The sequence below is a fragment of the Theropithecus gelada genome, chromosome 9, assembly GCF_003255815.1.
Source record: "Theropithecus gelada isolate Dixy chromosome 9, Tgel_1.0, whole genome shotgun sequence".
In the NCBI taxonomy this organism is placed as follows: Eukaryota; Metazoa; Chordata; class Mammalia; order Primates; family Cercopithecidae; genus Theropithecus; species Theropithecus gelada.
Genome location: NC_037677.1, coordinates 85,254,945 through 85,278,249, shown reverse-complemented (window position 1 = coordinate 85,278,249; position 23,305 = coordinate 85,254,945). Strand labels below are relative to the sequence as shown.

Here is a 23,305-nt window from a genome sequence, read left to right as displayed (position 1 = left end):
TTTGCCAGCAGAGCACGGCAGTATTATGGAGCTGGCTCTGGATTTTCCAAGGATCATCTCTGTTAGAGAGCGCAGAGGAAGGATATCGGCCTGCATCAGAACACTTGATCAGATTTACAAACTTGCTCAGAATCTTTTTTTTGCATCTTCTAATCCATTTTCAATGCAGTAGCCAAAGTGATCGTTATAAAAATATGGCGATCAGGTTTCCGTTACGTAAAATATTTTGGTAGCTTCTCATTGCCTTTAAGATGGATGAAGAAAATGCTTAATGTTTAGAGACTAACTAGCCTAGTAGTTTCTGCTTCTATCTTTAGCTTAATCTTTTATTGTCAGTTTCCTATCTGTCAGTTTTTCATGGAATGTTCAAACCCCTCAAAGAACAAAAAGCCTGTAAAGGGGGCATTACATGCTAAACAAAGAAGCCTCCCTATGATTATAAAATGATATTGATGTTGCAGAATTTATTTCTGCTTAAATAAGAAAGACTTTATACATGTATCCTATTATGGGTTCAAGATTTCCGTTTACCCAGATAGCCAGGGATAAGATTATAAGAGGAGATGGCTTCTCTGGAAGAATCATTGGGGACTTTTTTGAATTTCTCATGTTGAAAATACCTAAAAAATAAAAATGTCTAGTACATATTCAGGATAGCTAAGAAACTTTTATAAAGAAGCTTCAGGCCCTCCTCCGAATCCCACACTCTGTCCATTGCCGTAGCAACCCATATAAATAAAATGACAATAGAGGTTTCCATATAGGACCTTAAAGGAATTTCACTGTTCCTTTGAAGCTTTAGACATTTCTATACTTCATGGTACGCCCTAAAAATTACAATTTAATTAGACTTAAATATCAGAGTGGCAACTTATTTATTTTTTTTGCCCAATCTACCTCATTGTTTATAAGGACCTGTAGATGGTCCCATGCAAAGATGTCTCTAAACATAAATAACACTAACACAATTAACTTGGAAAACAGACTCCATTGTGCATCTCCCCCAGGGGGACAACATCATTGTTGGTTACTATTTTTTCTAAAGTCCCTTAAGGGCTTGGAATCAACTTGTAACTGAAAAGTAAATGCATTGCATTTAGGAATATGCCTTCATTAAAGCTATGATTTCACTGTACATCCGTTGAGGGGCATCAAGGCCCCAGACAAAATCAAAGTGGTTCCAATCTGGCAATAGCTTAAAGTAATGAAGACTCTTGATTTGAGGGAGTATCCTGGCCACATCCTGGGGTGTTACAAGGACATCATGTCCACCAGCCCAAATAGCAGTAGGCACTTTCATGGCAGTCAGGTCATATATAGGCGGATGACTCTGTAGGAGAGAAAGCAAGGTCATACATGAGAGGAAGCTCCTCAAAGCAATAACCACAAAGGCTGCTAAATGAATATGGACGATGGCCATAGTTGTGTTAGGCACCAGTGACATAGGAAGAAAACATACAATGTTTTCAATGGTCTCTACCTTTAAGAAATTTGCAAAAGAGGGAGAAAGGCAAGATAGCTAAGCAAATATTTGTATACAAAGTAAGTTATGTTAAATGCCATAAACACTCCCAAAATAAAATGGAAGTAAAGACAAAAAGCTATTTCCACCTGAGGGTTTCATAAAAAGAGGGGTCCCGTGAAATGACTCTTGAGGAAGGTTGCATTTTGACAGCAGAGATGAGGGTGGGTGGGAGGCAGCAAGAGTTTGTAGGCTATGATCAGGAATGGCAAGATTCCCAATGTACCTGGAGAACAGAATAGGTAAGGGGATGTGATAGGACATAAACTTGGAGGCAGATAGTCAAGGTCTGAATGTCAGGCTAGGAAATTTGGACATATTTCGGAAGGTTTGGAGACAAGGTAGGGTCATTTCTCAGAGGTCTGTCTTCAGACTACCGTATGGGCAACAGTTAATGGAATCACCTAAAGAAAGAACAGGTTGAAGGCAAGTCCTGAAAAAATCTAGATGAGTAGTAGAAATGGTCCAAATTAAAGCTATTGGGATGGCTGACTTCTCCAAGGAAGAAAGAGAGTTTTGAAGAATCCCTGGGGAATGCTAATCATTTCAGAGTGGTGAGAGGAGGAGTAGCCAGTGCTTGGGACAAAGGGAACAATCACAAACAGAAGGAAAAGTCAGACGTCACTGTGGGAACAGAGATAATGCTGTGAACTTGAGGAGAGGGCAAACTGTTGAGACTAGTTTTTTGGAGGGAATGTAATAAAAATTGGCATCAATTAAGATTAATGCACAAAATAGGACTGGCTTGGAGCAGAGTAGCATCAGCTAACTGTGGATAAATTCTAAGGACATTAACACTCTCAAATACTTTAGTACTTGACCATAATAATCTTGAATGTGTGTGTTTATTTTGTTTCAGTTTCTTGTAAATGTAAACAATTTTTAAATATAACATGTTTATTAAAAATAATGGAAGAAAACAGACATATGTAAAGTCCAAAATGAGAGTCCCTTACTGTTTCATGTCCATCCACCTCTTTTCTTCTTTATTCCTCTTTCTGAAGATAACCACTTTAACATTTATTTTTTTTTCTAGACCTTTTCTAAGCATTTGCAAATACATGCATTTGTGTCTAAAAATAGTGTCAGCAGCAGGGAAAAAACTTTTAGGGGTGATAGAAATGTCCTATATTTAGATTGTGGTGTGGTTACACAAATAGATATATTTGTCAAAACACATTTAATGGGACACATAAGATTGGTAATGTTATTATATGTAAATCATGTCTTCAACTGATTTTTAAAAATAAAATATACATGGTCTATCTCTTGTAGTGGTTTTAAGGATTAGTAGAATTATTCCTCTAACAGGCCAATTCATTACTGAGAAATTGATTAGTCTGATTGTTCTGATCCTCAGAAACAACTTATTAATAATTGATCTATAGTTGCACTAGTAAATAGCTTAAAATATGATAGCCTGGGAAAATACTTAAAACAATTTAATTTGTTTAGTTCATGCTTACAAGCCAAGCCCCTGGTTATGAGAACAGAAAAGTGGTGACAGGATTAATTAAAAGTACAGTGCTAAACGAGTCTACAGATTTTTATGTCTTAAAGCTATATGGAAAAATATGCCTGATGACCCAAGTCTTCAATGTTGCGTAATACTTATTCAACTTTCATGTGGAATTCTAATTTTTCTGTTGGCATTAAAAAGTGTATATTCATTTATGCTGTAAAGATTTTTATGAAACAATTTCTATTACTATGTAGCCATTAAAAATATATTTAAAAATCCCTCAGTAATGTTAGTCATCTCTTACTAGAGCTTAAGTAAAATAGGAGGATTAAGAGTTGTATAAAAGCGATATAATACTGAGAAAATTGGAATAAATACACCAAAATGTTAGTACATCTAGTTATCTCTGGATGGAAGGATTACACATGATCTAATTTCCTTTGTATATGCTTCTTTAATTTATAAATTTTCTGAAATAAATTTAAATTAAAATTAAACTTTCTTTAAAAAAAGTTCTATCAGTATAAATGCCACCAAATGACAGGTAGGAGTCTTTCCACCCTCAAATAATTTTTTAGTATAATTTGTCAAAATCAGCATTCTGGGGTTACTGTAAGTAGCTCACCTGATTGTAATGTTTCATATTATCGGCTTCATTTCCCCAGTCATAAGCTCTGAATTCGTCAGATTGGTAAAGCTGAAACAAATGTTTTTTAGAAAAAGAATAGTGAGGGTAAGAATCATGAGAGCTAACAGCAAATTTTAGAAAAATACTGTATGCTAGGAAGAAAATAGGGCTCCTAGATCACCAGAAGGATGTAAATACCCATTTTACAATTATGACAAGTGGAGCTCAACAGAAAAACAAGCAATAACCCCCCTTTGGTTTAAAGGAAAAGTTCATGGAAAACCAAGCCTCATTAGAAAGAAGTTAAATCCCAGATACTTCTCTCTGAAGAAGTCTCAGTTCTCCTGAGGCTTCCCTAGTTTACCTCTTGCTTCAGTTCAGGGCCTATTTTAAAAACTCTGATTTAAGATGGTGTTCATTTATGTCATCTACTTGGTCTGTACCATAAAATCCTTTCTCTTAAATTCCAGGGAAATCAAGGCATACAGAAGGCAGCAAGGACAAACTGGAAACAAGCTCTTAAGATTCTTATGGTAGGCCTATTAACAGGGTCAATTCTGTCTTTTTAAATATATTGAAAATAAGGATTGGAATGGTTTTCCATGACTAAGACTCTACCTGTTTTATATGCAGAATGTTCTGTATTGATGAACCAGTAGGAGCATGTGACATATACACATCCATTCGACTCTAAAGGAGATAAAACTCATATTACAGCAATTGCCCAACAAAATTTTGCCTTTCAGAATCAGAGAAAAATGATGCACAGAAGAAGCAAATAAGAATGGGGCTTCGAAAATAATGAGGTAGAATTATCTAGATAAATTACCATTTATGTCAATACTTGAATGTGAGGGAACCACAGGCTGACTAATGGAATGGACTGCTTGACAGCAAACCTGTACCAGCTCTGAATCTGTAGGATAATTTGCTTATTTTCAAGTAGAAGGAACAGTAGTGGTCATCATGGAGCAAAACCAATTAGGAAAGGTTCTATGCGCAAGTGTGGGGGTGATGCATGCATGCGCACCCAGGTGCACTGTCACAGATTAGATCAGAAAACCAGGAGTTCAGGCCCTGTTGTTGTTAATGATCAGCTCCGTGAACTTGGCCACCATATTTAACATCTTTGAGTCTCTGTTTTTTCATCTATTAAATGAACATACTAAAAGTCATACTACCAATTTACTAGGCTTTTATGGGGATAAAATAAAATATTGCAAAAGTAAAGCTAAAAGCTAATTTTTTCCAAAGGTTATTTCAATATTTGTAAACATTATAGAGATGAAAATTATAGAGATAAAATAGTAATCGTAATTCTATGTCTTAGAAAATAATGAATCTAAGAGAAACTATTAAAAATCTTTACTTTTGAACAAGCCAACTTTGAACAATGGTTCCTTATGGGTTTCAGTCTAACACAATTTAGCTTCTTAGAGAATAGGGGTACAGAACAATTATCTTGCGACTGACTTCACTGTAACAGCCTCATTGGCTGCTATTTGGAATGCTAGAGACAACTATTCAACCACACCAGTCTGCGGATGTGAACTCTTCCTCCTCCTTCTTGAATTCTCAATAACAGAAAATGAAGAGGTGAAAAAACAGCACTGCTGCTGCTTCATAAAGAGGGGATCCCATCTCCCTTCCACCCTGTCCTGTTATTTTGTAGGTTAAGTGGTGAGTTTCATTTCAAAACAAAAGTCACCCACAAAGGAAGGAACATGTGAAATAAGATCAAGGTTTATCTGTGCTTCTCTCCTTTTTTAGGATTTTATTTTTAATGCAATATATTCAAATGCAATAAATTCAAATTGACTGTAGTAAGTTGTGGCTGACTGAGAACATGTAAGAAGCTACTACCCATTATAAAACATTCATTTTGCTAAATTTTGCCAGGGAATAGAAGAATGAAGCTGCCTATTCACTTCCCCAGTCTTCATATTAAAGGTCTGTTGAGTACCTGATCTTCTATGTATAGCAGATATCTACCTTCATGGTTCCATATAAATTTTAGGCTTTTTTTTTTTTATTTCAATGAAGAATGTCCTTGGTATTTTGATAGGGATTGCATTGAATCTATAGATTGTTTTGGATAGTATGGACATTTTAACAATATTGATTCTTGCAATCCATAAACATGGAATACCTTTCCATTTTTTAATGTCATTTTCAATTTCTTTCATCAGTGTTTTATAGTTTTCATTGTAGAAATCTTTCACTTCTTTGGTATGGTTTATTCCTAGGTGTTTTATTTTATTTGTAGCTGTTATAAATGGATTACTTTCTTGATTTTTTCTTTCTTTTTTTTTTAAAGATTATTTGCTGTTGGCATATTGAAATGCTGCTGAATTTTGTATGTTGGTTTTGTATCCTGCAAATTTAATGAATTAGTTCATCAGTTCTAGCAGGTTTTTTGTTGGAGTCTTTAGGTTTTTCTAAATATAAGATTCTGAGCAAAAAGCACAAAGCTGGAGGCATCACATGACCTGGCTTCAAATTATATTACAAAGCTGTAATAACCAAAACAGTATGATACTGGCATAAAAACAGACACATAGACTGATAGAACAGAATAAAGAACCCAGAAATAAATCCATACATTCATAGTCAACTAATTTTCCACAAAGGGATCAAGAACATACATTGGGGAAAGGACAATTTCCACAAGAAATGATGCTGGGAAAACTAGATGTCCATATGCAGGAGAATGAAATTAGATCTCTATCTCTGCTATATACAAAAACAAAATAAAAATGGATTAAAGACAAATTTAAGACCTGAAACTATGAAACTACTAACAAACAAAAATTGCAGAAACACTCCAGGACATTGGTCTGGGCCAATTTGAGGTAAGCCCTCAAATGCACAGGCAACCAAAGCAAAGATGAACAAGTTAGATTACATCAAGCTAAAAAGCTTCTGCAAAGCAAAGGAAACTATCAACAAAGTGAAGTAACAACGTGTTGAATGAGGGAAAATATCTGTAAACTACCTATCTGACAAGGGATTAGTAACCAGAATATATAGAGGTCATATAACTCAATTGCAAAAAAAAAAAAAAAAATCTGATTTAAACATGGGCAAAAGATCTGAATAGACATTTCTCAAAAAAAGACATACAAACTGCCAAGAGGTACATTAAAAACAATGTTCAACATTACTAATCATTAGAAAAATGCAAACCAAAACTACAATGAAATACTATCTTATTCCAGTTAAAACAGCTTTTATCAAAAAGATAGGGAATAATGGATGCTGGCAAGAATGTGGAGAAAAGAGAACACTTGCACAGACTTAATAGGAATGCAAATTAGTACAGGCACTATGGGAAGAGTAGGAAGGATCCTCAAAAACTAAAAGTAGAACTACCATATGATCCAGCAATTCCAATGCTAGTTCTATATTTTTTAAAAAAATCAATCCATGGAAGAGACATTTGCACCCCCATGTTTACTACAGCACTATTCACAATAACCAAGATATGAAATCACCGTAAGTGTCCATCAACAGATGAGTGGATAAATAAAATGTGGTTCATTTTGACAGTGGAATACTATTCAGCCACAAAAATAATGAAATTATGTCATTTGAAATAATGTGGATGAAACTGGAGAACATTACATTAAGTGAAATAAGTCAGGTATAAAAAGACAAATACTGCATGTTCTCACTCATATAGGGGAGTTAAAAAAAAACTGATCTTATAGAGATAGTGAGTAGAATGATGGTTACCAGAGACTGGAAAGGGTAGTAGGGATGGGGGAAGGACAAAGAGGCATTGGTTAATGGGTACAAAAATACCATTAGAAGGAATAAAGTCCAGCATGCACAATAGGATGACTATAGTTAACAATAATTCATTATATATTTTAAAATAACTAGAAGAGTCAAATTAGAATGTCTCTAACAAAAAGAAATGATAGATGCTTGAGGTGATGGATATCCCAATTACCCCGACTTGTTCATTACACATTGTGTGCTTATATCAAAATACCACATGTACCTCATAAATATATACAACTATTATGTACCCATAAACATTTTTAAAAGCAAAAATAAAATCTGTCTTTAAGTGTTTGGAATACCATATGAATTTATACAGTAAATAGATACATCAAAATGAGTCAAAGGAAAGCTGGAATTTCTTAAGGTATCAAATGGCCCTATAATTATCACATATACCTGATTCATATTTTTCTTGTTGGATCCAGCCCATAAGGACATAAATTCACTGCATATCAACCAGAGTATCTTATTGTTGCAGATTTTGGTAGAAGGTATCTTCTTTTTCTTATCTTCTAAAAAGAAACCTTTGGTACCAAAAACAGCCTATGAAAGTAAATAATAATTACCTTTGAATGAGATAAAATATTTGCAAACTATGCATATTACAAGGGATTAGTAACCAGAATATTTAGGGAGCTCAACTCAATAGCAACAACAACAATGACAAGAAGCCCAAATAGCAAGAGCAAAAAACCAGAATTCAAGAATCATCTTCAGACTTCTTGACATTTCCTTCCTTCTAGGAAAGAGCCATGCTTGGGGATCTATTTGTACTACTGATTCAGTCAAGGAGACCAAATTATTCAGGAAAGGTGACTTAGAAATGTATCTCCAAATGAGGAAGATTATCAAACATTACTTACAAGGAGATTGCAATAAAGGCTGTCAATCCCAAATTCACTTCTCCATAGTGAAGCTTCCCTGTATTCTGCCCAGTCAGTGCTTGCCAATATTTTTTCTCATTAATTGGTACGAAATGTAAAACAGTTTTTCTTAAGGTCAAATAATACCTTGAATATGAGGGAAAATCGGGGTTTTCCATGTTACCCATGTGCACATTGCATTCAAGTACTGTCCCAGATTAGCCAGCTCTCAGGCTGAAAAGTAGAGAATGACGAACCAAAGAGAAGGAACCATTGAACAGAAAAGATATGATAATGTCACAAAGGCAGCACAATTGAAACTTCCAGGACTTGGGAAAGTAAACTTGGATGGGGATTCCTGGTGGGGTCTTAGAGCTTCTGGGGGAAACTGATGGAAGAAAAGAGCAGGAAATGGGACTTAAAAGTAGCAGGAATATTGACAGTGGGAAATGTGAAACTGAGATAACCCAGGAACATTATTTGCCTTATAGCTGACCTATGTAGGAAGAGCAACACATACAACACATATATGTATTTACAGATAGATGTGTCTCTCTCTGAATTTAATTTAATAAATTAGTTTGCTCATGCTGCCCAAATATAGAAAACATTAAAAACTAACTGATGTCAACACATTTTGAAATAAACTAGAAAAGCTCTTGAATAAGGAAGTTACATCATTTATGCTCTCAGTAAACAATACAATGAAACTATTATCAGACCAATCATTAGGCCCTATGGAAATTCTTCCTTGTGTTAGCTCACAAATAATTTTTTTCCATTCCTACCACTCCACCCCAAACCAAGATCTCATTTTCTTATATATGAATTATTTTGATATTATAACTGGTCTCCTTGACTTCAGATTTGGCCCAAATCCATTTTATCCATCATCCCAAATTCAAAGGCCAATTTTGAATTTGATTAAATGCTATGTTCATTGTGGCAATGACCTTTGTAAAGAAACAAAAGCAAAGAGAAAAAAAAAAAAACCTCTTTAATAGATAAAATTCCAAATCTACAATTGGCAACCAAATGATTTTTTCAACTCTTGAAAAATAACCGATAAATATTTGACTTAATACTTGAGTTGTAATACATTTAGGCTTTGGAATCTTAGCTTTAGTAAATTAGGGCAAGTTTCCATATTGGAAGCAATATATTAATTAGGTTTTTTTAATGTCAAAATTGGACACATCAGTGATTATGGGTAACTTGAAGTGTCTTTCATTTGGGCAATGTGAATTCATTGACCTACCTGACTAAATGGAACAAAAAAACCTTGGGAAAACAAGAAAAATCTTTGTTGTTATACAGCACTCAGCTCAGCTAGAGATTCTGACAGATACTCAACTCTGCTAATGACCTTGTAGAGTAAATTGTATTATAGAACTTACAGATACTATGACACAGATATACGCACACATGGAGACACATATACACAAGCACATGCCCACAGAGTCTAAGTTCTATAGATTTTATCTAAATTTCCTACCTTTACTTTACAGTAGATTTGAAAATAATAAGGATTTATGATCCAAAATGAGATCCTCAGGTACATTTTGGTGAAAGGAGCCTACCTTGATTATGGAATTTGGAAGTAGAAAAAAACTGGTAAAAATGCCCGTGGGATATTTGAATGAGATCACAGGACCCAAGGCAAAATTCATTTTGATTCTTTGTGCCAGTTCAGGCATGGTGGAAAAGGCTACAAACCCTGAGAGAATAGGAGACAAGACAATCTTGTAAAAATAAGTACTTATGCAAAGTTTCTAACAAAAATGGGGCTCTGTTTAGTCATTTTTCCTTCTATCGTGATCATATTGGGGATGAATTGGAAGTCTTCTGAGTTATTCTATAAAGATAATCTGCCTTCAGTCTTCTCTGCTCTCAAGTCTCCAATTTTATTTTATTCTGCTTATGGACAATTTGACTTGGCTAGGGGAAATGGAGTAGCTGGCAGGGGAAAGGTGATGGTTAAGCTGTCGGAGTAGCTACTACTGTGTGAACTGAAGGTGACCTCACTTCCCAAGCATGGGGTAAATGCTGGCAACATTCTCATTTCGTCCCTAACTCTGAGATGCCAGAACGAATCACAGAGCTTCCGGAAGCAAATAACCAGTCACAGGAGGTGAGCTGATTTCTTTCTACAGCATCACCCAGTTATTCCAACAGGTTTTCTTTCTCACTGTGGAATGAAATTTCACTGCTCCCAGTGGCTTGCTGGGTGTTTATCAACCCTCTAGACCCTTCCCTGTTTCCAAAAAGAAAGGGGTTTCCCTAGTGTCCATGATGGCCCAGTAAGGACCAGGCGTCTCCCTTTGCTTTGCTCTTTCAGCAGTAGCATTGCACCCCTTTGTATCTCTGTGAGGATGGAGATCAGCACGACACCGGGTAGGCTAGGAGGAATATCCATATAATTTGGTTTCCAGAGGTCCCTTCCTGGGCCTCCGCTGGTGTGTGTGTGTCTGTGTGTACTGAAACATTTGTTGAAACATTGAAACTGTCTTGGCCAGATAAAGAAGAACTGAAATAATTGACTGAACAATTGATAAAAAGACTCTGAATCAGGAATAGTACTTCCCCAGAGGGTGTTTGGAAATGTGCAGAGGTGAGATCTTTGGGGGTCACCCTGACTGCAGAGCCGTGTTTAATGGGCTGGGACCTAAATGTCCTACAAAGAGTGGGTGCTCCTTACATAATAGAAATTGCTCTGTCCAAAACGCAAACAACATTCACTAAAAAATTTTATGCCCTAAATGTAACACAGAGCACAAATAATCAAATTCTCCATGTTTTTTTTTTCTTTTTTTTCAGATCAAGTATAAGACCAGATCTAAGTCCTACCCACTTTCCAAAACCAACTAAAGTCATTCCTTCTCTACACCATTTCTCCAGAATCCTTACACACCCCATTGGTGAAATCAGATACACCTGGTTTGAATCTGTGTTCTGAACTTGTGTTTCTTCTTCTATGAAATGGAGATAGATAATAACAGTCGGGTTGTTTTGAAGATCAGAGGGAGATACTGTGGGAAAGGTCCTGAACGCAAGACCGTACACATCACAAATGCTCAATATGTGTTAGATACTATAATTATTTGCCTATTAGTGGCATTTTTGATCTCCTATGAGTTCTTTGACACTTTTTTAGTATATGCTCTCTGATGCTAGCTAACTGCTTGTTCTGAGCTTGGAAAGTGCCTATCAATCTAAAGTACTAATTAATATATGTTACTGATGATTGTGGTGATAATGAAGATATTTCCCTTAACTAAAATATTGCATTTTCACATGATTTATTCTCTTAAAATTGGAAACTTTAGTGGAAATGACAAATTCAAAACTTTTATTAGTGTGAGTTCCTTTCAACTTTTACTTGGAACTAGATTATTGATTTCTTTCCAAACTATCTGGGAAGTAAATTGTAAAGTAAATTAAGTAAAGTAAGTAAATTAAGAAGTAAATTGTCAACTTAAAAAACTTAAAAAATTTCTACATACTGCTTACATTTACTTGTTATTTCATAAATACTAAATCACACACTAAATAGATCAACTCAACTGATTTATTATAGTAAACTTTTGTGTTCCAACAAACAAATATAACCATGTCTTTTCAATTTGTTTAAATATAAGTATAAGCCCCTCCCTTTTATTTTTTAAAAATCCCATTTGGGTTGTGAGAAAGAGATGATTGATGCACATTCATTATGTTTCAGCCATAATCCATGGCATTAAATTTTACTTTTTCAGCTCAGAGAGAATCTAGAAACTTACTCTGCAGAATCATTTCTTTGAATTTGGAACACACATTATTCCTGGGAAATTGCATCACCATAGTCAATATGCTGCTGTGACCAGAGACCCAGGAAAGGTTTGCCTTACATATAGTCTGTGCACTGCAAGCTCATAGCTACTCAGAGTACTAGGGTTATTCCCAGCAGAGGACAGAGAATTGAAGGCACTATAAATAGCAGTTATTTTATTCCAACATAAAGGTGAACTCCTGTAAGACTCTGAGAACACTGACCCTCAAAAACATACCTATTGTAGTGCCAAGTGAATGTCCAATGAAATACAATTTCTCCTGACCAGTTTTATTTACAATGAAGTCTATGACTCCTGGGAGATCATATTTGGCCATTTCATCAAAACTGCAAAATAAAAAAGGGGCTTTTATAAATACTTGCAAGTTTAAGTTTAAAACTCACAGCACTTGCTCACTTCTTTTTTACACACAGATTCTATGCTGTTTACTTAGATTCAGTGTGTATTTCATTATTTATCCAATTATATGTAGGCTATTGTAGCTTTTTGTTTTTCTGCATATATACATTTTACTTCGTCATAAGACTTCCTCATAAGAGGAACACTTTCAAGACTTGTGTATGATGTTTGAAGTTCAATCTTATGATTCCTCCTCTTCCTTCCCTTCTCTTGCTTTTCTTTGCCCTCCCTTTCTCTATCTGTCTTGTGTGCTTCTACTTCTGAGTCCCCCACGAGGCTTCACAATTCTTAGGGCCATTTAATACCCATCTTTGGAAACAGGGTTTTTGTAAATCATGATTCTACCATTTATGAGCTTTGCAACTCTTGAGAAGTTACTGAAATGCTCTGAGCCTATGTTTTCTAATTTGAGAAATAAATAGGGTAGTGCCTGATTTACAGGGCTGCTAAAGGGGTTTAATGGTATGAAAGAAATGACTCTGGCTGCTAGTAGGCATTCATTAAGATGTTGTTAGTAGTATTCCTGCCCACAAAGATACATATATATATGTGTGTATATATATATTTAATATATACCATATATTCCAATATTCCATAGTACCAGTATTTTGTTCTTCAGACAGGAGGAGCAAAAGGGCCTATATAACATTTAGTCAAATCAGGTATTCCGTAACCCAGAAGCCTGTTTATTAAAAGGACGTGAGGAAATCTATGGATTGGGACTTCCAAGAATAGGAGAATTGTTGTGACACCTCCTAAAGACTAGTGATACAATACTTCCTGATGCTTGCCCCTGCCCAAGAACTCTGACCATAACATTGTATTCTATTCCTCCACTCTTCTCAAACTTTCAGTGGGTACTGAATGTTCTATTAATGTAATAGGAATACACACTCTGTTCTAACAGCCGGTTTACAAACCAACAGGGATCTTAGGCCTGAAGAAAGAAAGTCTATTGCAGGCATCAGCCTGTCCTCTAGTGACAGTGGAAAACTCTTCCATTAAAAGAAACAATTAAGATATCAAAAAGATTCTTCTTCATTGCCCATTAACAAGGTTTTAAAAACTTAATATTGGAGTTTTCGTGAAAATGGTACTATGTGCGATCTCAATCACAGTTTCTCTAAATCAGTACAGTCCTGGTCAAAATCATCTTTACACAGTTGATTGGTCATCCAGAAGAAATGACTTGTAAAATTATCACTAAAATGAACATAAGCTTTGTGAGGTCCGAGAGTTGGTCTGTTCCCTGTTTGAGTGTTCGGGGCCTAGAACAGCACATACAGTAGCCACTCAGTAAACATTGGCTGAATGAATGTGCACACTAGTCATGATAATTTCCTCAGCTGTCTCTTTGGACATACTTTTAATGCATAAAATTGATGTAAAAATTGAATGTAAAAATGATCTTGTTGAAATGCCATACTTTGCCTGTGGGAGAATCAGTGAAAAATCAAAGCTTCTTGCTGTTTCCCTCCTTTGAGATGTTAACAGAAAGTACAAGAAGCTATATGACTTCAAGTGTCAAAGATTATCATTAATAGCACCCACGTTATTTTTTAAAAATTGCCTCCAATTTCCCTGTTGAGTTTTCTTAGCTAATATTTACCTAAAGGCCCAGAATTTCTCATCTGTCTCTGAGAGTGTTTTGTGTCTTCTTGACCAAGTGTTTCCCCGACTGTTTCCCATCCATACATCATAACCTGCATCTGCTAGAAGGAATCCAAGGCTTCCATTGGCATAATTCTCAAGCCAGTAGGCATTGTCTGCAAACAGGGCATGCTGCATATACACAACTGGCCGGGGACCTGGGGGGAGAAAGGGTAAGATGAGAGAGGGAAGAAGAGAAAGAGAGAGAGAGAGAGAGAGAGAGAGAGAGAGAGAAATTTATGGTAAATAAAGCATGTCAGAAACATTACAGAAATACACACACATGCACACATGGTAAAACAAAAACTGTTTTCACTTTTCCCTTGTCAATAGTATAGAGCATTGTAATCAGGTAACTTCAGTTTCTTGAGCACATATTGTGTACCTAGTGCTATGTTGACCTATTTATATGTATTAGCTTACTAAATTCTTACAACAACTCTATAAACTAGCTGCTGTTTTGAGAACCCTCATTTTGTAGATGTGGAAACCAAACTTTATGTAGTTAAGTAACTTTCCCAGAGGGCCACCCAGATAAGAAGGCCAGAGCAGGGACACAAACCCAGTTCTTTTTATGTCAAAGCCTGTACTGGTAACTACTCTGCTCTATGTATTCGTATATACAAATTTCCTGGGTGTGAAATTTATCATGCTTACTCAAGTCCTATGGCTCTTCCAGAGAGGAAGAAGAGGTGAGTGTAAGTGGACACTGATTAGTTCCTCACCAAATTTCTATTCAAATCCCCATCCTCTGCCCAGTGGACAGCATTTAAAAACTACAATAATATACTCAGCTCAATGTCCCTCTGCCAACTTCCAGATTCCTGAGGGAGAGAGAGCATTCAGGGAGATGCAAAGAACCAGGGTGGAAGGTCAAGTAAGGCACTATAATTTCATGACTAAGAGCACAGGCTCTGGAGCCAGGATGCCTGGGCTTAAATTCTGGTCTGTCAGCTTGCTATTTGTGTGACTTTAGACTTCTTAACATAACCGGTTGTGCCTTAATTTCATCATTTGTGAAATGGTGACTATTAGTGGTACCCATCTCATATTGTTGACGAGAGGTTTAACTGATTTAAATTATTTAGAACATTACATCTAATGAATGACTTTTAATTCTACATCTTTCCAAAATTATCTCTACTTAAGCAAAACCTTTCCCATAAAAGTTTTCTCCTTTTATATTTCACAACTCCTTCACATCTGTACCTGGGATTGCCAGATTTAGTAAAAAATAAAAACAAAAGGAAGCAAAAAGATCCAGGATGCTCTACGAAATTTTTATAAATAGTGATAATAGTGAATAATGAATAAAGAGTGTATCTTAAAATGAGACTTATAAAAAATTATTTGTTGTTTATCTGATCTTCAAATTTAACTGGGTGTTTCATATTTTAACTAGTAAAACTACTCATATCTCACTCTCATTTTTCATTCTGAAACTGGAGATATAAGAGGGAGAGAATGTCAAACATGACCTCAACTGGTACTTAATATGTGTGGTGGGAGAGAAGATGCAAAATGAACATGGTAAGCAGCTGCCAATAAATTATTTGCTTTTGAACCATTGCATATATTTTGCTTATTCTTATTTCTTCTTCAGAGGCTTTGCAGTTAAATTTTCCCTTTAAAGGAGTATCATTCCCCTGCTGTGGCATGGCTGGGCCCTCATTCTAGAATTCAAACCTTATTGACACCATACTCTTTCACTCCATGAATCATCTATCTCTTAGATCAAATGTATGTGGATGTTAATGTTTTCAGTCCTGGAAAACTTTTCAGAAATGCTGTTGTCATTTAACTAGATTGTTTTTTATCCTGCAGAGGGAGGCCCCTTGATTTTAGTGGGGGCAGGAGAGGCTCTTCTTGGGTGCCCCACAGTCAATTTCACACAACCCAGCAAATCTCCTTCTGACAATGAGGAGATCCATTTTCCTGGGACAAAGCAATTTTTCACATGATAAATAAGTAATGAGGTGACAAAATGTAGGCTCTGCCTTCCTGTTTACACCCTAACAAGTACCTCTGGTTGCAGTTAGCAAGATCAGTCTTGCTGTCTATATTTTTAGGTTCTTGTCTGTCTTCAGATAATTATCAGGCAAAGAGTAAGCCTCCCTGTTAACTATTTAAAGTCTAATCCAATAATTCAAACCAATTTTGATAAACTCTGTTGATGCATATCTAGCACTAAATTCCTCCTGAGAAGGAGGATGTCAGTGCAGTCCCCTTTTCAGGAGAGACATATCTTGTACCTGTGCTCCTAATGTGTCTTCGCCCATAGGGAATTCTGTTGACAAGGAGTATGTACCCATCTTCAGTGGTGACTTCATACTCTTCACTGGGATAGCCATTGTAGTTGATGATTTCACTCTGCCCAGTAAAAATACAGTCATTAGTGGAACTTCTCCAAAGGATATAAAAAGGAATTAAAACAAACTCTCTATTGTGTGCTTATTAGGGTGAATTATCTGAAATTTATAACACCAGGTAACTGTAAAATTAATAAAGTCTTAATACAAAATAAGTAGAATGTTCAAAAATATCTACCTTTGGCAAATATTTTGGAGTGTAGGGGAAAATTTAGCATTGACCCATTCTTTCTGACAAAGCTGTATTCTCAAGTCAATTGTCTTTTGAGGCCCCTCTTGGTTAAAAAGTAATAGAACTATAGATCAATAGAAGACAATCACGTATATCAGCAAATAGCTTGATATTCTTAAAACATAAATTCAAAAGAGGAGTTCTATCTATAGAGAGAGAGAGATAGATAGATAGATAGATAGATAGATAGATAGATAGATAGGTAGATAGCACAATAGCACAATTTTGGTTTCCATTACTGGACAGTATTCGTTTTTCAGCCAAAGATCTAACTAACTTGACTCTTGCAGAGGTCAAAAACCATCTATATTTTATCTGTTTTATCAGAGATTTTATGTTATAACAGAACCTTTTGTAACCTCATAATCCATTAGTCCTGCTTTATTTGATGTTCTTCACAGTTTTCCATGACTTACAGTATTCATCCACACCTCAGGATTCACTTCATTTTCCAAATCAAGGAATCCACCAACATTTAAAGTTCCACAGATCAAACAAGTTGTTGTTAAAAGCAGCCACATCATAGAAATGCCTGGCATAAAACATTTAATATTCACAGATTAATTATATCTATTAATGTTGATTAATGAAATAAAATGATTAATGAAATAATTAATAATTAATGAAAACTTGAATAGCACTGAAAGCGGATAATGTGTTAAAGGGAATAAATACAGTGAACTAACTTTGAGCACTATTAATCTATTTTTTCATATAGAAGTTGTATTTATTATAATCCAGTTCCTAAAATGAAATAAATTTAATCAAGTATGGAGGCATTTTTGGTCTGTAATCAAGACTGAATTGCTTTAAGTCTTTGTTTGCCTACAATTTGCCAAAATATCTAAAGATTCAGAGGACAGGTTTTCATACCATGGCCAAGTGAAAAGTGGAGTTATCCCCTAGCTAAGCCCCGTATCCCACAAAGTAAACAAGAAAAATGGATAAATAAAACTTTAACCAAACAAAAAAGCTTATGATTAGTTTCTAGTGATGTGACTATTTCTCATGTGGCACCCAAAGGCAAATTTTGCATATTTCAATGTGCAGTCTCACTTCATTGTCATGGTTTAAAAGTATGTCTGTTCAAAGATAGACCAACACTGTAACACTAAACAGCATGCTCATCATATAAGTGCTGCAGTCAAATGGTCTAAATTTGAAGTCCAGCCTCACCACAAAAGAACATGTCTAACCTCAGGCAAGTGTTTTAGTAGCTTTGTCTCTTGATTTCCTTGTTAGTAAAATTGGGACAATAATGTAACCTATCTCATAGGGTTATAGTGAGGATTAAGTTATATAACAGTGCAGTATAAGTTCTTAATAAATGCTTTCACTATTTTTCTTATAAAAGTGAGCGAGAGATAAATATTAGAGATAATTTACTATAACAAATTAAGATTTAACTTCTAGAAATGCAGAGTTTACTTCTGAAGCTAAATAGCTTTGCATACATTAGCTATGTGGTTGAAGATCATCTTGTATCTGCAAATGTTTTGAAACTTTTCAAATTGTATGAAACTAATAATAACCAATAGCTACTGAGTGTCCTTATGGTAGGACTTGTTCTAAATAGTTCACATGTTATTTAAGCTCTCAAAATCTCCATAATTTTGGTACTATTATCCTCATTTTATCAATAAAAAAACAAAGGCTTAGAGAGATTTAAGACCTGCTCAAGGTCACAGAGCCAACAGGTGACAGATCTAGGATGGACACTCAGGCAGACTCACTGCAGAGCTCTTGCACCTGACTGTCGGTGCAACTGGCACCTTCCAACCTGCCTCCTGGTTGTGATAGATCTTCATCTTACCTAGTTAGATGAGCTTCACCTGCTCCCAAGGACTCCTTATTGATGAGGAACTTCTGAACTTTTGCTTTTGACATCAGGCTGAAGAGTAAGAGATGATTACAGTGACAGTTAGAAGCTAGAGAGATGAGAAACAGGAAGCTTGTGAAAAGGAGGAAGCTTTAGACTGAGACACACACCCAAGGCGTGTCCCTGACACACCAAATGCCGTGATGCACTTGTAGGTTGGGAAATAGTGGTCTACATGATGCCAAATAACCAGTTTGACAGAATCCTTCATGTTTCCACTGAGTGTCTGTCATTGTTGGGAGGACTTAGCAATATTTTCAAACCAGTGTGTCAAACAGGGAAGTAGAACATACTCAAGATCTTAATGGGCTATTATCAGAGATAATAGTATCTCCCTTCCCCACTTGATCCTTCATGAGGATCAAACGGAGTAACATGTATTAAGGAACTAGTGCCAACCATGCAGTGTGTAGGGATGTGTGTGACTGTAACTCGTTTGAGAAGATGAGGGAACCCTGACTACAGGATCCTGAAACCAGAAGGAATTTGGAACTAGCAATATGGCAGAGGAAACTAATTCACATGCCAAAGGGATTTGGCTTGCTGCCAACTTTGGCACAGTAACCTTTGTTTACACCAGTGGTTAAAGGCAGAAATGGAGGCTGAATAATGACAATTTAGCTCTAAGCCCCACATGAGATACCAGATAATGGAGGTACATGTGCCTCAGTTTTCTACTTCACTTAGTATGCCTATGGAGCTTAAGCAGTAACTGAATCTCTTTCATCTCCCAGCATGAAGAAGGGTAGGGAAAACTAGGTTGCTACCCAGCATCACATAGGAGTTTCAGTTCTATTAGCTTGGATTTATCCTCAAATCCTTAAATCTTTTCAAAAAAATGATATTTTGTATTGTCCAAATTGTAATACCTGTTTTAGTGAAGTGGGAAATTTCATGCCAATTAAACAAATGTGGAGTAAAAGGAAGTGTTCAGCTGGTCGGAACAGGGAAAAGTTGTGTAACACTCACTCCTTAATCATTTAGTTTTGATGAAAGACTCAAGCATGTTTTGCCCTGATTGATAGTATGATGACATAGGTATGTGGATTTTCCTGGAATTTCTCATGGTTTTTAACTTCATAAACAATCCTTTCTAATAAAACTTTAATGAACTCTTTAGGAAGTTCTAGGAAGCACTATGTTATTATTATTAATATTGATTTGTTACCTTGACTTAATATGGAAGTAGCACAAATATAGTTCAATTTCACAGATCTTTACAGATTGTAGTCTAGCTCAAATCTTAAAAGAGTTTCTACATCATTGACGCATATTCCTTCCTCAACTTTGAGTTATTTGAATAATCAGGGAAATTCTTGTAATTCTTTTGTTTGTACAGAAACAAAGTAATGTCAAAGAAATAAAGCTGAACTTTCTCCCAATGCTCCATCATTCTTCCTATATAAGCTTGCTATTTTAATAAGTATTTATTACTGAATATTATATTTTTTCTATATTATATATTGTTCTACAATATTCAATAATATATTCTATATTACATATTTTCTATATGATAAAAGTATATAGAAAATATATAATGTTATAATATTTCTATTATATATTTCAATACTCATACTGAAATTAATTTAAATGAATAAATTAAAACTTGTTCCTTGGCCCTGTGAGATACAAAATGGTAGCCCCTACTCTGTAAAAGCTCAAATTTTTCCGTTTGTTTTTTTTTTTTAAATAAAATTAGATGATAGTGGAGCTAGAAAGGGGTAACCTCTCAGAAGGCATGTGGTATTTTTGAAATCTTGGTCCAAGTATCATATTATGGCCTAAGCTAACTACTTAATGATGGCTGCTCATTCAGTTATGAAGATGGTGGAACATACATGGTTGAACATAGATCCTTGACTTCGGAATCTATCTGTAAAAATGATTACTATTTTTCTTCCAATGTCCTATTCAAAACACATTTGCTATTACAGTGTGGTTATCTTTTTGCTTGTTGGATTGCTTCTTTCTCCTCAAAGGCTGCTTTTTCAAATTTTCTCTTGAAAATAACTCAAAGTTAAAAAGGTTAGGCCATAACCAGCAAAATAGAAACTAGTGAGAATTTGGAAAAAATAAATAATTTGAACCTCACACTTTTGAGACAAATTTCACCCTACAGTAAAAACTGTGCATGAACAAAACCTGGATTTTGTCTCTTGCTCACTAGATAATTTATCTAATTTATTTTGCATCCTAAAATTCGAACATTGCTCAATAGAACCATAAGTGTCCGTAAGTATATATGTGTGTGTGTAAAATTATTAATTTGCACACTTTTGCTTAAGAGAAAATATGTTATATTTTAAAGTTTCATCTTTTTACTCATAAAGCAATGTTGGCAATGTTCATAATTTCCACAAGAAACTGTTGTTTTTGAAATTACATGTTAGACTAGAACGTGCTTTCTTTTAGCGTCAGTGAAAATGAATCTCTGTTTCAGTGCCATCTATACTACATTCATCTTTAAAAACACTAATGGCTATGATGGAGAGAAGAGAGAAGTGACAAAAAGGCCTATCAATCATAGTTAACTAAAATATTAAAGGTTTTTGAAGAGGCCATAATAGTTGACTGAACACACATCCATCCCAACTCAAAGTGTTCAAAGGAAAGATCACTTACATTTAAAGAGAAATTATTACCAAGAGTGCTGGCAGCTGTCCTTGATAACATCCATGTTCTGGAGTGGCAGGATCAGGACCATCCACATTTGTGACAAAGGTCAAATCTTTGTGAGAATGAAGAGGAAGGGCCATACCATTGAATATGAAGAAAATTATATCATTTTCCTGCCCCAGGCAGATTTACCATCCTTACTTCCTGCTTAATGTACAGCATGTATGTATGGTATTCTCTAGAGCTCATTTTGTATTTGCATTTCTGTAGGAGGTATATTCAAATGTAGATTCTTTAAAAAAAAAAAGGACACTTAGCTAGACATTCAAGTTGGATCTAGTTTTAAGTTGTCTCATTCAACTTGCAAGAGTAAATAAATGGTGACTGGAATGTGCAAAGAGGTAACATTGTTGTTTTGATATATGCTCCTGGTTTCTTCCTGAGTTAATATTCTATTTTGAGTTACTATTAAATCACCTTCAAATCTCACCAGCAACCCTGAAAATAGATAAATGGTTTTTAGGGTTAGAGTTTCTTGATTTCATTCCTCCTCTAATCACCATCACCATCAAAAATTTTTGCTAAGTGAGTAAATGAGTGATTGAATAGATGATTCTGGAAGTCCAGAGAATGCAGCTTAGTTACTGAGGAATACTAATAATGTTATCATAAATAATAAAAGTGAATTATTTATTATTTATTAAGTACTTAGTATGTATCAGGTATTTTGCTTTGATATGCTACCAACTTGGCTATAAATTGCACTGGCTTTCTTTGCTGTTACAAAGGAAATTTTTCTTAACATTACCTGCTAAATTTAATAGAAGACAGGAAATTCACAGGAAAAATTCAATCTTGTCCTGTTTTTTAACTACATTGGAAGAGATACATTGCTATTTACAGATTGCAAAGCACACGAATACAATTTAAAAATTGCTACCTGATACCAGTTTTTCTCTTCTTCAGCCTCCAAATTATTCTTAAACCTAGTAACCACCATAGCACAATCTGATATCTTTTACACAGTCTGCATTCTTGCATTTTTCCATACATTAAAAAAAATCTTGTAAATGCAGGATTATTGCATTTTCCTAGAAATAACCAGAATTTTTAGGGGATAGTTAACTTACTCTTTTCACTATCTCAGCATGGTCCAATAGAAATATAATGCGAATTAGGTATTTAATTTAAATTTTCTAATGCCCACATTTTTAAAAAGTATAAAAGGTGAAATACAATTTAAAAATACATTTTATTTAAACCAATATGTTCAAAATATTATTTCCACATATAGTCAATATCATTATTAGTGAAATATTTTCTGATACGATTTGGCTGTGTCTCCACCCAAATCTCATCTCAAGGGAGAGACCTGGTATGAGGTTATTGGATCATGGGGGTGGTGTCTGTCATGCCGATCTCATGATATTGAGTGCGTTCTCATGAGATCTGATGGTTTCATAAGCGTCTGTCGTTTCCCCTGCTTGCACTTCTCTCTTGTCTGTCACCATGTAAGATGTGTTTGTTTCCCCTTCCACCATGAGTGTAAGTTTCCTTAGGCCTCCCCAGCCTTGCAGAAATGTGAGTCAACTAACACCTTTCCTTTATAAATTACCCAGTCTCAGGAAGTTCTTTTTTCTTCACATCATAGCTATTATCATCATTTAAAATTACATATGTGATCTTATCTTTTAAGTATTCTTGAGAATAAGACTTCAATGATTTTGTTTTCAAAATCCTGCGAGTGGCTAGGAGAGCCTAAAACCAGATTCTGCTTATCCCTTTGAGCTCATCTCACCCCGTTCTCCATTTGACTCCTTGGGCTTCTTTAATTTTCTTAATTTAGCCTAGCTCCTCACCACCTGAGGTAGTCCCCTACCTGTATTATCTGGCACATGTCATGGATATCAGCCAAAATTTCATGTCTTCAGAGAAGACTTCCCTGTCCACCCTGGTGAGGTGTACTTTTTGATGGATTCATCACAATTATTAAATTAAAATTAAAGGTTTAAGTATGTAAATTAGTATAGGTTGAACATTCCTAATCCAAAAATCCCAAATCTGAA

General features: G+C 35.3%; 1 protein-coding gene across 1 annotated transcript; it reads right to left on the bottom strand.

Moving 5' to 3' along the window:
* Positions 1-1,096: 1,096 nt before the first annotated feature.
* Positions 1,097-17,268, bottom strand: LIPN (lipase family member N). Its single transcript, XM_025397613.1, has 9 exons — positions 17,161-17,268; positions 16,396-16,513; positions 14,103-14,301; positions 12,311-12,420; positions 9,845-9,981; positions 7,798-7,944; positions 4,231-4,302; positions 3,610-3,681; positions 1,097-1,330 (listed from the first exon to the last, which is right to left on the bottom strand). Exons 1-9 carry the CDS (start codon positions 17,266-17,268, stop codon positions 1,097-1,099), a joined length of 1,197 nt encoding a protein of 398 aa, XP_025253398.1.
* Between the last annotated feature and the right edge of the window lie 6,037 nt (positions 17,269-23,305).

What these genes read in the sequence shown, in the direction of transcription:
- LIPN (XM_025397613.1), bottom strand. Translation starts at nt 17,268, where the DNA reads ATGATGTGGCTGCTTTTAACAACAACTTGTTTGATCTGTGGAACTTTA. An exon ending in CTGAGGTGTGGATGAATACT is followed by an intron (nt 16,514 to 17,160) that starts GTAAGTCATGGA and finishes TTTACTGGGCAG; the next exon opens with AGTGAAATCATCAACTACAA. An exon ending in ACAAGAAAAATATGAATCAG is followed by an intron (nt 4,303 to 7,797) that starts GTATATGTGATA and finishes TATCTCCTTTAG; the next exon opens with AGTCGAATGGATGTGTATAT.